The sequence below is a fragment of the Buteo buteo genome, chromosome Z (genome assembly GCF_964188355.1).
Source record: "Buteo buteo chromosome Z, bButBut1.hap1.1, whole genome shotgun sequence".
Taxonomy (NCBI): Eukaryota; Metazoa; Chordata; class Aves; order Accipitriformes; family Accipitridae; genus Buteo; species Buteo buteo.
Window position 1 is genome coordinate 77,493,899 of NC_134204.1, and position 13,212 is coordinate 77,507,110.

Genomic DNA, 13,212 nt, shown 5'->3' on the forward strand with positions numbered 1-13,212 from the left:
GGGAGCGGGCAGCAGATGCCCGCCCGCAGCCCGTGGGAGGAACCCCACACTGGAGCAGGGGAGTGAGGAGTCCTCCCCCTAAGGAGGAAGAAGCAGCAGAGACAACCTGTGAGGAACTGACCGTAACCCCCATTCCCCATCCCCCTGCGCCGCCGTAGGGGAGGAGATGGAGAAAACCAGGAGTGTAGCTGTGCCCGGGAAGGAGGGAGGGGTGGGGGAAGGTGTTTTTAAGATTTGGGTCTACTTCTCATTTTCCTTGTTTTGATTTGATTGGTAGTAAATTAAATTGATTATGGTTTTCCCCAAGTTGAGCCTGTCTTTTGCCCCTGACCATAAGTAGTGAGTGATCCCTGCCTGTCCTTGTCTCAACCCACAAGCATTTCTGTCTATTTTCTCCTCATCCCACCAGGGTCAGGGAGGGGGAAGGAGTGAGCAATCGGCTTCGTGGTGCTTTGTTGCCATCTGGGCTTAAACTATGGCAAGGACTTGTTTTTCTTGGTAAAGGCTAGGGCTGGTAGAAATCACTCTGTACCTGCCAAGTACTGTTACCCCAAGGCTTGCCTCTGGCTTGGATGCCCGTGCCCTTTGTCCATCCCTCCTTGACAGCCCTTGCCATAGCTAGGTTGCCCTGGCCAACATCAGACAGCAGAAAGAAAACAGAGCAGAGCAGAAGTGTGGGTAGCTGGGCAGAGAGCAGGACTGGAGGCAGGCTGAGGGCATCGGACCTGCGTTGAAACCAGCTTCCCCTCCTGCCTGCTCTGCCCTCGGCATCTGCGGTGGTATGGGTGCGCAGCTGCAGCAGGATTTGCTGCGGGAGGAGGCACCGCTGACATGGTCCCGGGGCTCTGGGGGCCCACGGCCGTGCCCCCCAGCAGGCTGGTGCCACCCGCGGTGAGGCGTGGGAGGAAAGGGAAGAGGCAGCAGGAGAAGGGGCAGAAAGCAGCACCCAGAGACCCCCAGTGCCAGGGAAACAGGCATTTATTTCCTTTTCCGTGAAGACACCATTGCTGGGGCCCTGCTAGTGCCGCCGGCGAGGCGGCCTCTTGCAGGGCCGGGGAGAGTCCTGGGGGCTGGGCGCCCTCCTCTTTGCGGGGCGCCGGCGCCCCCCGGGCGAGCGGTCCCTGCCCCGGCCGGGAGCGGAGGGACCTGCCGCCGCCTCCTGCCCCGGCTCCTCCTGGGGCTGCTCCTGCTCTGCCCCTGAGGGGCTGCTGGAGGAGCTCGGGTGAGGGGTGGGAGTCCCCTCCCGGGAGCCGCTGCAGCTGGGGCTGGCGGAGCTGGAGCTGGCGGAGCTGGAGCTGGCCGCAGGGCTGTTGTCCTCCTCCCCGGCAGCATGGGGGCACAGCAGCCTCCAGGCCTCCTCGCTGCACTCACGCTCAATGATACCCACGATGCCATAGACCACTGATGTTGTATAGTACCCAAGGAGAGGCTCCAGCATCTGGAGCATGACCTCTTCATCCGGGCCGTGGACGCACAGGACGTGCAGGATGCTGCTCTCTGCAGTCCTTGCCTCCCACCACCACGGCCCAAATATTGCCTCCAGCTCCTGGCGTAGCCAGGGCAGCACGGGATCGAGGAGATGCCGTCGTCTTTGGAAAAGATACGCCCAGACCGCAGGCAGGAGGCCACCCACGTCCTCCAGCTCTGCAGCCTCCAGCTCAGCTGGGGACGGTATCCCCTGTGGAGATGATGGAGGGGACGCCACAGGGTGACGGGGGCTGTTTTCGGCCAGGCGGATCGGAGCACTGCCTGCCTGGCTGCTGGCATCTGGCGACTCTTCGGGGTGTGCGGCGACAAACCGCAGATAGTCGTCTTCTCCCAGCGCAGAAAACCTGATGCTCTCTACTGGTCTTCTGCAGAGCGGGCAGTCTGGTTTCACGTCTGTCCAACGCACGATGCAGCCCAGGCAGAACTGGTGGCGACAGGGCATCGCGTAAGAGACGTCGTCTCGAGCATCGCGGCAGATGGGGCAGCTCCACTCCGTCTCCGTGGCCATGTTCGTGCTCCGCAGCAGGCTGGGGAGAGCTGAGGCTGAGGAGCAGCTCCCCCTCACTGGCGCCGGCACTGCCAAAGGGTGTCGCGCGCTGCAAAGTGGAGAGAGGCCATGGTCGCTCGCTGTCCCGGGGAGGGGAGGAGAGGGGAGAGGAGCAGAGGGGAGGTAGGATCGCCCAGGCCCCTCGAGAAGGACACCCTCCCGGCTCCCCGAGCCCCGTCGCTCACCCCACGGCCACCCCGGGGGGACGCTTCCCCGCACAGCTCACCTCCGCTGCTGCAAGCTTGCCCCGCGGTGCCCGGCCGCCTGAACCTGGCAGGGCCGGGGAAACACAGGGGATGGCTCCGGGACGGGCAGCGAGAGCTGCCGACGGCAGCCCCCGAAGCACCACCCGGCACCAGGAGAAGCCTCGCTCGACCCTCCGGACCTCGCAGGCACGCTCGGCAGGAGTCCAGGCACGAGCCAGACTGGCCCAGGCTCTGCCGGCGCCCGAAGCTAAGCAGCGAGGGACGCGATGTCACAGTCCATCGCTCGCTGACGTCACAGCCCACTGTTTCGTAACTGCAGCCTTCCCCACTCGGTGATGTCACAGCAGGCCATCTGCCCCCGCAGGCACACGGCATTAGGAGAAAAAACAAAACGGCATGTCTTGTTTTCATCTTCTACATTTCCGTGTCACTCTCGCTTGGTCACCTGCAACACGCGCCCCTGACTGTGTGTCTCGCCCCCACTCCTGACGCCTTGCAGAGGTGTCCTGCGAGGGGGAGCGTGTTGGGACCAGCTGGCGTGGACTGCCCGCGGCTGGGTGACGCCTGCCCCAGCTGGCTGCCTTTCCCTGTGCACTGCCGGGATTTTCAGGGAGGACCGGGGTGGTGAGTGGCCAGTGCTGGGCCAGAGATGCCTCCTGCCGATGGCAAGGGAGAAGCCTGAAGGGGCATTTTCCTCCAGCCCCATCCGCTCCCGCTGGCACTCGCCCACAGTGCCGGGTCCCTCTGCGCTTACCAAGTTTGCCATGCTTCTGTGCTTCTGGCCAGCTGTTGCACTGGTGGGCCTCTGGCTTTTATATAATCATTTACAGTCATTAATCCACACACTTCTTCCTTTTCTTCTTCCTCATCCTCGAACAGATTTGGCATTGTTGTTCCGGCCTCTTCTTGCGTTACGCCCTGTTCTACCCTTTCATGTACCAATTGGCTACAACAGAAAGTCAACCCCTCAAAATCCTTCATTGCTTAAGGGTCGTACATAGAACAGCTCTTAGGGATTGGTATGTGGCCAACGATCATAGAAACACAAGTGCAAAATCCCAGAGCAAACTAAGCAACAATTTCTGAGAACAGTCAACACGTTCAGATGATAATTACAGGGTCATCAAAGTGACTTACCAGAGCAGCCCCTAAGTCAGGTGATAATAATGGGGTCATTGAAGTCTATTTGCTGGGCTGTAGCTTGTGCTTTTGTTGACATTTGATCAAAGGAAGTTCATCCAGATCACCTAGCTCTGCCGTGATAGGTGATAGGTTCTGTGCTGTGTCTGAAGGTGGCATGACCTTTTTCCACTGGGAAGCGTGGATCCAGCTGAGCAGCCCTTGTGCATGACTGCAGCGTTGGTAATTACCAGGACCTGATCAGGTGCCTTGCAGTGCAGCTGAAGGGCCTGTTTTCACTGGTATACCTTCATGCAGACCCAGTCTCGTGGATTCCAGAAGCAGCAGACTTCGTGGTGGGTTCTGGTCAACTTCTTTCCGCTGCCTGTGGAAAGTCCTTCAGGATTTTATTAACACCTGGCAATAGTTTAGAAGAGCATTATCTATTAGTTTTAAGTTTGACTGCATAAGAGTAAAGGGTGCTGTGTAAGGTGGTCACATGGGTCTGTCCATTAAAATCTCATGAGTTGACAGCCCATAATTTCTCTTCCCAATGCTTCTCAGCTACATCAATGGGAGAAGCATCTTCAATCATCTTTCAATTCTAGGGCTGGTTCTGTTCAATATTTTTATCAATTATCTGGACGCAGGAGTCGAATGCACCATTAGGGCTGTTCTCTAAGAGGAAGTAACGTACAATTAATTTTAACTATGGAGCAGGCAAGACAGGCCACATAAATGCCACATTTAGGTATTCTTGTTCTCCTTCTCAAGGAAGGGGGAAAAGGCCGTGGATCAGGTAACTGTCAAACTCCACCACTCAGTGCAATTTGAGAAGTAGGGGTGGAGCCCGATGAAACCACCAGGAGATCAGTTTGAAACAAATAAAGGGAAAATGCTACTTTGCACAGTGGGTATCAATCTTCTGGAAGCTGTTATCCCAGGAGGCTGTGAAGGCAGGGAGTAGCAGCTGATCCAAAAGGGATTAGGCAAATTCACAGGCAACAGGCCTATAAACAGACACAGAAAGGCTTGGCAAGCATGTATTTCTTCTTTCCCAACTGAACAGTGATGGGTCCTGGGCAATCAAAGGGTAATGGACTGCAGATAGTGGGCAGGGTCACATGCTCTGCCTAAATAGCTTCCCCTTCTTCTACTAGGGCAGATGTAGCACTGACCTGACCTGGTAGACCTTACTAGTTTGTGGACAGAAATCCTTAAGTATTTGTTGAATAAGGTACACCTTTTTGTGTGAATATGAACCCTTTAAGAGAAAAATTTAGAAATCCAGACAAGAGAAAGATGGACAGTAAAAGCACAAAGAGATGAAAAGCTTACCACATCTGACAAAAGACCAGTATCTAATTCCAGGGCAAATCAATCAGTCATTGAAGGACTACCTTTGGAGTCCACAGGTGACAGTAAATGTTGAAGAGATATAAGGATGCTGTGACAGTGTCACAGAGGTCACTGAGGCTTTGGAGGTATAAAGACAAGGCATTGACAGGCTTGACTGACATGAGAGCAGAGGATAGACTCCATGTGGTGGTTCTGCCAAAAATCCCAAATGGCATGCTCCATTACTGCAGAGACGATGCCCTCGTCCAAGGATGACAAGGTTACCGGGGGAGGTCAGGGAGGGAAAGTGTCTGAGGCCCAATCCTTCCTGCTGTACCAGTGTCTGGGTCAAGGTACTCCCAGAGATTGTCTGTGAGCCGCGGTTATCAGAGCTAACTTGCTGTTGCTAATGGCCAACCCTAAACCTGTCATTCCCTCGCTTTCGAGGGCCTCATCATTCAGGTTCCGTAGCGACCTCAGTTCAGCGTTGCTGCATGCAAAACACTTGCACATTGATATCAAAATTACGTGCTAACGCACTTATGAAGCCACCGACGTCAAACATACGGATATGTGAGTACCCAGTCTGTATGGATCGGAAGACTGAAGAGCTGGAAACTCTTTACCAAGTGTGACCCCAGTGTGGCTCCCTACCCTAACAGGGGAAGGAAGAAGGGCAGACTTGGCTTTTTAGGTCTCTCTGCTTTCTTGAGAGCACGGTACATGGCTGTTGCAGTGTGCCTGAGCTTTTGTAATTACGCCAACAGTCTGACAATTGAGAATAGAAAAGCACTGCAGTCCCCTAACTGTGCACTAATACCTGTTATTAGCAAAGAACATAATCTTCTGAGTCCCTCAGACACAGATTTTAAAAAATCTTACAGCTTGCGAGAGAGCTTATCAGAGGTAATTAAAGCCTGGCTGAGCATACTTGCTTTTAAGATACCCAGAAGGACTTGCTCCATTTTTATGAAACAGAGATGCTGCCTCAGCACAAATCCCCGCCTGATCAATGGCTTCTGCAAAAAATCTGTTAAACAGCCCTTCTCAAAATGGTGCAGGCGGTCTCCCTCGAAATGTCCAACTACTGCAATTTCCTAGTAAGTTTAAAAAAGGTGCTTTGTGAATGAGCAGAGAAGACAGAAGACACAGGACATATAGTTGTTCTTAACTAAAAGGAAAATTGACCCACAGGAGCTGCCAGGCAGGAACTGATCAGCATCGTTGGCTTTTAAAGATATTTTGCAATGTTTTGGTCACAGAGATAATTTCGCAGTGTGAAAAAGGAAGGATATTAATGAGTCTTATAACCTATTCATGACTGCAGTATTGCTTTCCTTTCTAACGTCTGTGTGTGTCACCTTTCTCTGAAAACAAAGCAAACTGCAGCTTGTGTCTGAGGTTTTGATGCCTTCTGCTGTCTATCGTGCCTTTACAATGTCTCCTCTAACTCATTACAGATAACACTACCAAAAGCACCTGAAAAACTTGGCAGCTTCAGCCCTGGATTTATTCATACCAGCATCTCCTTGCACAGCGGTGTTGTGATCCACCACCATCAAGCCTCTTTTCGTTTGCTGGTGCCACACTCGTGTAGCTCCTGAATATTTCTTGTGATGTCAATGAGTAACACAGTGTCACAGTTTAAGCCCTGCCAGAGAGTTAGTGCCAGAACTCATTGCAGCGCTGGAGTCCTCTCAGATTGCTTTACAACACTGATGCTACAGAAGTAGTTATAGCACTGAGTAAAAGGAAGACAGACGGAATTCTACCCCACTGTTAGCCTGAAGTGTGTAATCCAGGCAGACAGAGGAGAGCTTAGATAGCGATGGTTAGTGGTGAATACCGCAACAGTCTCATGCATCCAGGATTGTCAGATGCTTCATTCGTGTGCTAGTAGGATTTTTTTAATGTGACTGCACTAAGGTAGCAAAGTCATAAACCGCCTGTATTTAATTAATGTCGCAATAAATAAACATACAGAACTCAGAGGATCTAAGTGGTACAATTGCTCAGCTCCTGTGAAGGGCAAGTAATTAATTTTGCTATAATTATTATCAAACCACAGTGAGCAGAGAGATTGTTCTTCCTCCTTGGGATTGCCTCCCCCCCTCCAAGTCGGTGTTTCAAGGAAGGGCTTTTATTGTTTAATGTATCTGTCATCACCTGCTGTCAAGATAACATCAGGCAGACGCAAGCATTCTCATTTTATTATTGTATTATTTTCCTTTTGTTTGCCTCGGGAAAGATGTTTTAATTGCTAAGGATAAGGACAAATCCGCCGATCGAGGAGCTGAAGGGGAAAGAAAACAATGCCAATATTTGCATGACTGAGAAGACAATCTGTCTGTTCACATGGTTCTGTAATTCCTTACATTATCATTTATGGTTGGAAAAAGCTGACAACAATAAGACAAGAAGGTACCAGGGGACAGGGTGGGGGCTGTGAATGACTACACGACCGCGGGTATTATGGGGATTCACAAGAACCAACGGCAGGGAAGGTGGAAACCAAGAGCCAGACATTAATCTTAATGCTTCTAGCTCCATTTCTGATTTCTGAGGGCAGGATAGGTCTGGGTCATGCTACCAAACGCCCTGAACAGTCTGATGAGGTCTGATTCCTCCTCCACCTGCTCTGGAGAGCAAGGGCCAGACTCAAAATTGGAATAGAAAGAAAACAGTTTTCAACAACGGATGAATGCATCAGCATTCACGCCAACCATAAGTCTTGCTTGGATGACAAAACTACATCCACTCTGGCATCGCTGAGGCTTGCTAGGCACTTGGTGAGCACTACACCAAGCAGGACTGGGAAAGAGATGGTAGAACCATACCCTGGACAGGCAGGGAGTTCCCTGCTCCCTGTCAGAAGATCGGGATCAAGACAGGGCTCCCAGAGGGTGGTTTGAATTGAACACAGAATCACACAGAATTGCTGGGGTTGGAAGGCACCTCTGGACATCACCTAGTCCCAAGCCCTGCGCAGAGACTGGCCAGCTAGAGCAGGTTGCCCAGGACCACATCCAGTCAGAGTTTGAATATCTCCAAGGATGGAGACTCCACAACCTCTCTAGGCAATCAGTTCTAGTGTTTAACCACCCTCACAGGAAAACAGTTTTTTCTTCTGTTTAAACGGATTTTCTTGTACTTTAAGTTGTGCTTGTTGCTGTGTTGTCGTCCTGTCACTGGAGGCCACAGAGAAGAGTCTGGCTCTAACTTCTTCACTCCCTCCCGTCAGGTATTTATACGCAGGGATAATATCCCCCGTTAGTCTTCTCTTCTCCAGGCTGAAGGGGCCAGCTCTCTCAGGCTCTTCTCACGTCAAAGATGCTCCACCTCCTTAATCATCTTCTCGGCAATCGCTGGGCATGCTCCTGTTAGTCCATCTCTGTTTTGTACTGGGGAGCCCAGAACAGGACACAGCACACCAGATGTGGCCTCACCAGAGATGACTGAAGAGGAAAGATCACCTCCCCAGACTTGCTGGCCATGCTCTGCCTAATGCAGCTCAGGAGGCCGTTGGCCGTCCTGGCTGCGAGGATGCATTGCTGACTCACGGTCACCTTGGTGTCCACCAGGATGCCCAGGTCCTTTTCTGCAAAGCTGCTTTCCAGCTGGGTGGCCCCCAGCATATCCTGGTGCCTGGGATTGTTCCTCCCCAGGTGCAGGAATTGGCATTTGCCTTTGTTGAACTTCAGGAGGTTCCTGCCAGCCCATTTCTCCAGCCCACTGAGGTCCTCTGAAGAGCAGTACCAAGGTGGCAACTCCTTCCCCCAGTTCTGTATCCTCTGCAAACTTGCTGAAGGTGCACTCTGTCCCATCAGCAGGTCATTAATGAAGACGATTGTTACCTGCTCCCCTGGGTGCTCTCCTGCCAGACTCACTCCTCCTACAGGCCCCTGTAGTGGTAAAATATGTTTACCTGGAATCAACCAAGGCTTGGCTGGCAATGCTCAGAAACTCCTCGGAGCAGTTCAGAAAGTTGCACTGGCCCCTCCGCTTTACCAGAGAGTAGAAACTGTATCAACATGTTTAGATTTCTGTGTTCTTTATAGGAAAAATGTGTTCTGTCTACATTGCGGAAAAGTACTGTGCATAATTTCAGTGTCATAAAAAGGACGCATATAAATACTTTCATAGTTTCTTCCCACCTTATCTGCCTTTCTTCACTGTGCTATGACAAAGTGAGAGACAAAGCACACGCTGAGCCCAGGTCGTGAGTTCTGGTGGATTTCAGCTTTGTTTAAAGATATAACCGTTAAAATGCAGCACAACATAATTAATCTACGTAGGTTCATCTGCAGTATTTCTTTAGAAAACATGCAAATTTGATTCATTATCATCATTTGGCTTCTGAATACAAAATAGCAAAGGAAATGTGTTTGGACAAATACAGAAAAAAATAGTTAATATGGAAATCAGCCTGTCCCAAGTGGAAAAAGGTCTCATTTGCATTCAGGTTCTGTTTCTGCTGCCTCTTCTTTTGTTTCCAAAGTGACAAATGGTCTTTCCCTCCTCCCCAGCCCTTTCAGAATCTCATTAAAACGTGCAGAAATGAGGCTTGAACAGCCCCATGACCTTCCTTCCTTTGGGGGTCACATGCAGAACACAATTCAATCTGGCATGCTGGCATATTTTATCAAGGCTTTTTTCATCAGAAGGGGGTAGAACAGTACAGAGTGACCCAAAACACTGATGCGATACACATGCCGTTACTCCCAGCAATATATTCCGATGGCACACAGATTGCCATATAATGCGATTTTCCCTCAGTGAAAGGGATTTCGAACAATAAATGGCTCTATCACGGGCATGAGTGCCACATACCGCATTTTGAGAAATGAGGTTTCTCACTGATTTACCATCTAATTTGCCGCACACTCTTTTACCCTCTAATAACAAGAGACCGGCTTGTGTATTTCTAGTTTACTTTACTCCTGGCTTAATGTAAAAAGCATGGGGAAGAACAGCACGGCATTTAAGTGATTATATGCTAAGTAAGTCTGAGAAATACTCATAGCTTATAGCAGTCGTGGAAATTACAGCTGAGATGCAGAGAATTTCACGCTAGAAAGAAAAGGACAAGAGCCAGTATTCCTATTAAACATAAGGATGCCTACAATATCCGTCAGTGGAGCAGAACTCTAAACAGAAATGGAGCTCTTTCCAAAATTGCTTTCCCAAGCCTGACAAATCTCCATCCCACTTTCCATTTGGGAAACATCTTGGAATTTTCGGTGACAGACACACATCAATATAAAGGCCTGAAATAGCATTTTGTGCAATTACGCCTTAAATATTTCAGCAATTCCATTATGGGCTCCTTCAGAGAAATAAACCAACAGCTGGTCCCTTTTGCGTCAATGAAACGCTAACGTGACAAACTGTCATAGTAAGTTATTGCTGCACAGAGTGAAGAAAACCCCACCAGATTACATGATATTGACTTGGCTGTCAGCACCCTCCTTCCAGAACCTTGTGCCTTTTCTTCTCCCACAAGCTGTGTCCTTTCTTTGTGTGGCTGCTGAGGAGGAGCAAGGGGCGTTAACTAGTACCTGCAGAGCTACGACAGTATATACCGGCTAAGAAAATTACTTTAATGTTTCTGGGCAAGCCATTGCTAAGAAGAAGAGTATTTTACAAGGCTTAGAATCGGTTTTCATCCATTCAGAAACCTGCAGTAAATGTTGAAAAGCAATTACTAATGCTATGTCAACAATACACACTGTCCAAGTTTAACTTGGCATGAAATACCCATTTGTCTGTCTGAGTTACCCCCGAGCCTTCACCACACTGGTCCAAATGTGACTTTGCCTCACTCAGATGTCTTCTGGAAATGAGATCCTTGGGTGGGGGAAAACAGCTATTTCATCAGTTCCATCTAGGAAGCTATTTGCGTGCTCCATACAGGACACGTTTCTTCCCGTCGCTGGGGTTTTTTTGCACTTACTACGTCCTGGAGTCAGAGATGACCCTGTGCTTGGCACAGGGGATCCTAGGAGCTCTTCCAGACTGAGGGACAGCCACAGAGACAGAATGAGTTGAAAGTGCCTGAAGAGTGAGAGAGAGAGAGAGAGAGAGAGATTGTGTGTGTGTGTGTGTGTGTGTGTATGTGCATGTGAGTGTGGGTGTTCAGAGGTTTGCCCTGTCTGTATCACTGATTGAACATAACCGTAAAGTTCAGATTACTTCAGGCCACCTACAAGCATGTCAGCTTCTGGTAGTTACCTTTGAATGCAACAGTCAGACGGTAGCAACCAGTAAGGGGCATGCACAAAGTCATTCCTGCACTTGCTCTTTACAGAGCACTTGAAAACAAATTCAGCTAAATCTTTTTACAGAACTTCTATTTCCACAGACAGCAGAAGAAAAGTTGCTGCAGTTGCTGCAAGTCACCCAGCTTTAAAAAGGCCAGACTCAAAAGTTAGGTTTGCTAACAATAATGAAGGAAACAAGGCACCTCTGGTTTTAAGCCAAATTAACAGGCTAAATTCAGCTGGAGGCCTCCCTTTTAACTCCAGTGCAAGCTGCTTGCCCAGATCGTCTTCAAAGCTTTTTCTCACAAGGCACTAGCAGAAGTAAAGGATATATTTCCTTTTTTTTTTGTTAGAAAGCCATATCTTGCATTTCCGCCCTGCAAAAGATGTTAATGTGGGAAATGCTTAAATGGTGAATTTTTGGTGTGGACACAAACCCATGCATTCACCTTGATTGATGAATGATTTTGTAAGGATATCTGCCTTCAAGGAGGTGTATAAATTGCAGACAGTACCTAACAAGAGAAAGCGTAACAGCATGGGCTCTCGTCTTAGAACAGTTTCCTGACAATATGGTACAGAGATTTCCCCTCTTATATTCTGCTTTCATAAAACTCATGTTTCCAAGTAAGGAGGTTCTGCACGCTTTGCAAGTCAAGAGACGTAGAGTTGTTTCGGTTTAACTAGTTACCATCTGTTGTCTCACAGCCGAGGTGGGCTGCTGTGTCCCTTATCAAAGAATGTGGTCAGCTACTACAGTTTAGAAAACATCGGTGTGAACGGCTGCTTTCAGACTGTTGTAATCAAAGCAAGCGCAGTCTATACAGGCACTCAAACACTACGGTAAAGGAGGTCTAGAGAGACAGTCACACATTAACATAGCTTGGGATTTTCCTTCCTCCTAGTTCCACAGTGTCTGCATAACCAATAACCTTGGTTATGGTATGGACGAAAACCTGATTGTAAGCTCATGATACAGAATGAAAATGATCTTAATGTCCATTCCGTTTATGGCTTGGACATACAGAAAGCTTACAGGGTAAGTGGTGGCACACAGACGCCTTTGGGTTAAGAGCCTGCAGAATCTACTGGTTTTGTTTCACCAAAAAAACCCCCATGTTCCGGGACTTCTTTCAAAGTTATTCTCTCCCTTCACACAACAATGAGATGAAAAATCCACATGGTCTCATAACTTCCTAATTTGTTTAAACCTTCTCTGCTGAATGACAAATACATAATTTTCAACCTTGTGGCACACAGTATCCTGAAACAAGGTCCCAAACCTCATCAAGCCACAGAGACGTCTTCACATATGGAATAGGTTTGGCACAAGTAAGGGTGTGTCTGGAAGAGCTGTTATTAATGAAGTCAGTGCAGACACCCAGCTACACATTCTTCCAAAATAACTGACATCGCACTCATCCTTTGAGACAAAATGGCCCGAGATATCGACCATTCGTAAACACATTGCAATGCACTGACTGCAGGTTGAAGCATGTTCCCTTCGCCCAATACGTTGCATATTGCAGCAAGATCCCTTTCCTGGCATCCATATACCAACTTCTGCTAATATAAGCAAAAAAAAACCAACCCCCAAACCCACCACAAAACAGAAAACCCCCAAACCTGCTAAAAATAAGTACAACAGTATTCCTGAACCTGTGAGATACTGCAGCTCTCATTTCAGTTAATGGATTTCACACAACAAATCAAAACAATCTCACTGACTGAATTCTTAATAAAATGCCATCACATTTCATCAGCTGCTGCCACTGCAAAAGCAAATGTTTGTTGTTACCCACAATTACTTTAGTTTCAAACATCAATAAAGTAAACACAAGGGAATGTGACTGCTCTGAATTACTGTGAATCACGGGGACCACAAATACTCATACACACCTGGTGCCTTGTCTACTGCATCACTTCCCAGCTTTAGCCCATAAGCTGCTTGTGTTTCCTTTGCAAGGTCTTTTGTCTAAGGCCAACCAGAGCCAACGGAAAGCCTGCTATCAGCTTCAATGGCGAAGAAGCTTCAACTTTGAATGAAGCCTGAATTCAGCCAAGTGCAGGTAATTTGGCAGCAGATACCACGCTGCAGAAGAACAAAATACCCATGCATTGGCTTCAGCTTAACCATGCAGCTTCTGAGAGCATGGCTTTGTCTGGTAGTGAACAATACAAGATTGATTTTCATTTGCTAGCCTCCGAATACCAAATACAAACTCCTTTTGCAGGACATACAGGACCCTGTCCC

The 13,212-nt window shown here is 48.8% G+C and overlaps 1 protein-coding gene across 4 annotated transcripts in view; it reads right to left on the reverse strand.

The window, feature by feature from the left end:
• Positions 1-1,192: 1,192 nt before the first annotated feature.
• The window catches only part of LOC142026647 (uncharacterized), an 83,725-nt gene continuing 71,705 nt past the window's right edge, over positions 1,193-13,212 (reverse strand). For 3 of the 4 annotated variants that reach the window (XM_075019852.1, XM_075019854.1, XM_075019851.1), the window contains one exon: positions 1,193-2,084. In XM_075019852.1, the coding sequence (XP_074875953.1) occupies positions 1,659-2,084 (426 nt within the window). In that variant the 3' untranslated portion in view covers positions 1,193-1,658. Of the gene's footprint in view, positions 2,085-2,579; positions 3,778-13,212 lie in introns of those variants that run through there. The other variant, XM_075019853.1, reaches the window with a different exon arrangement.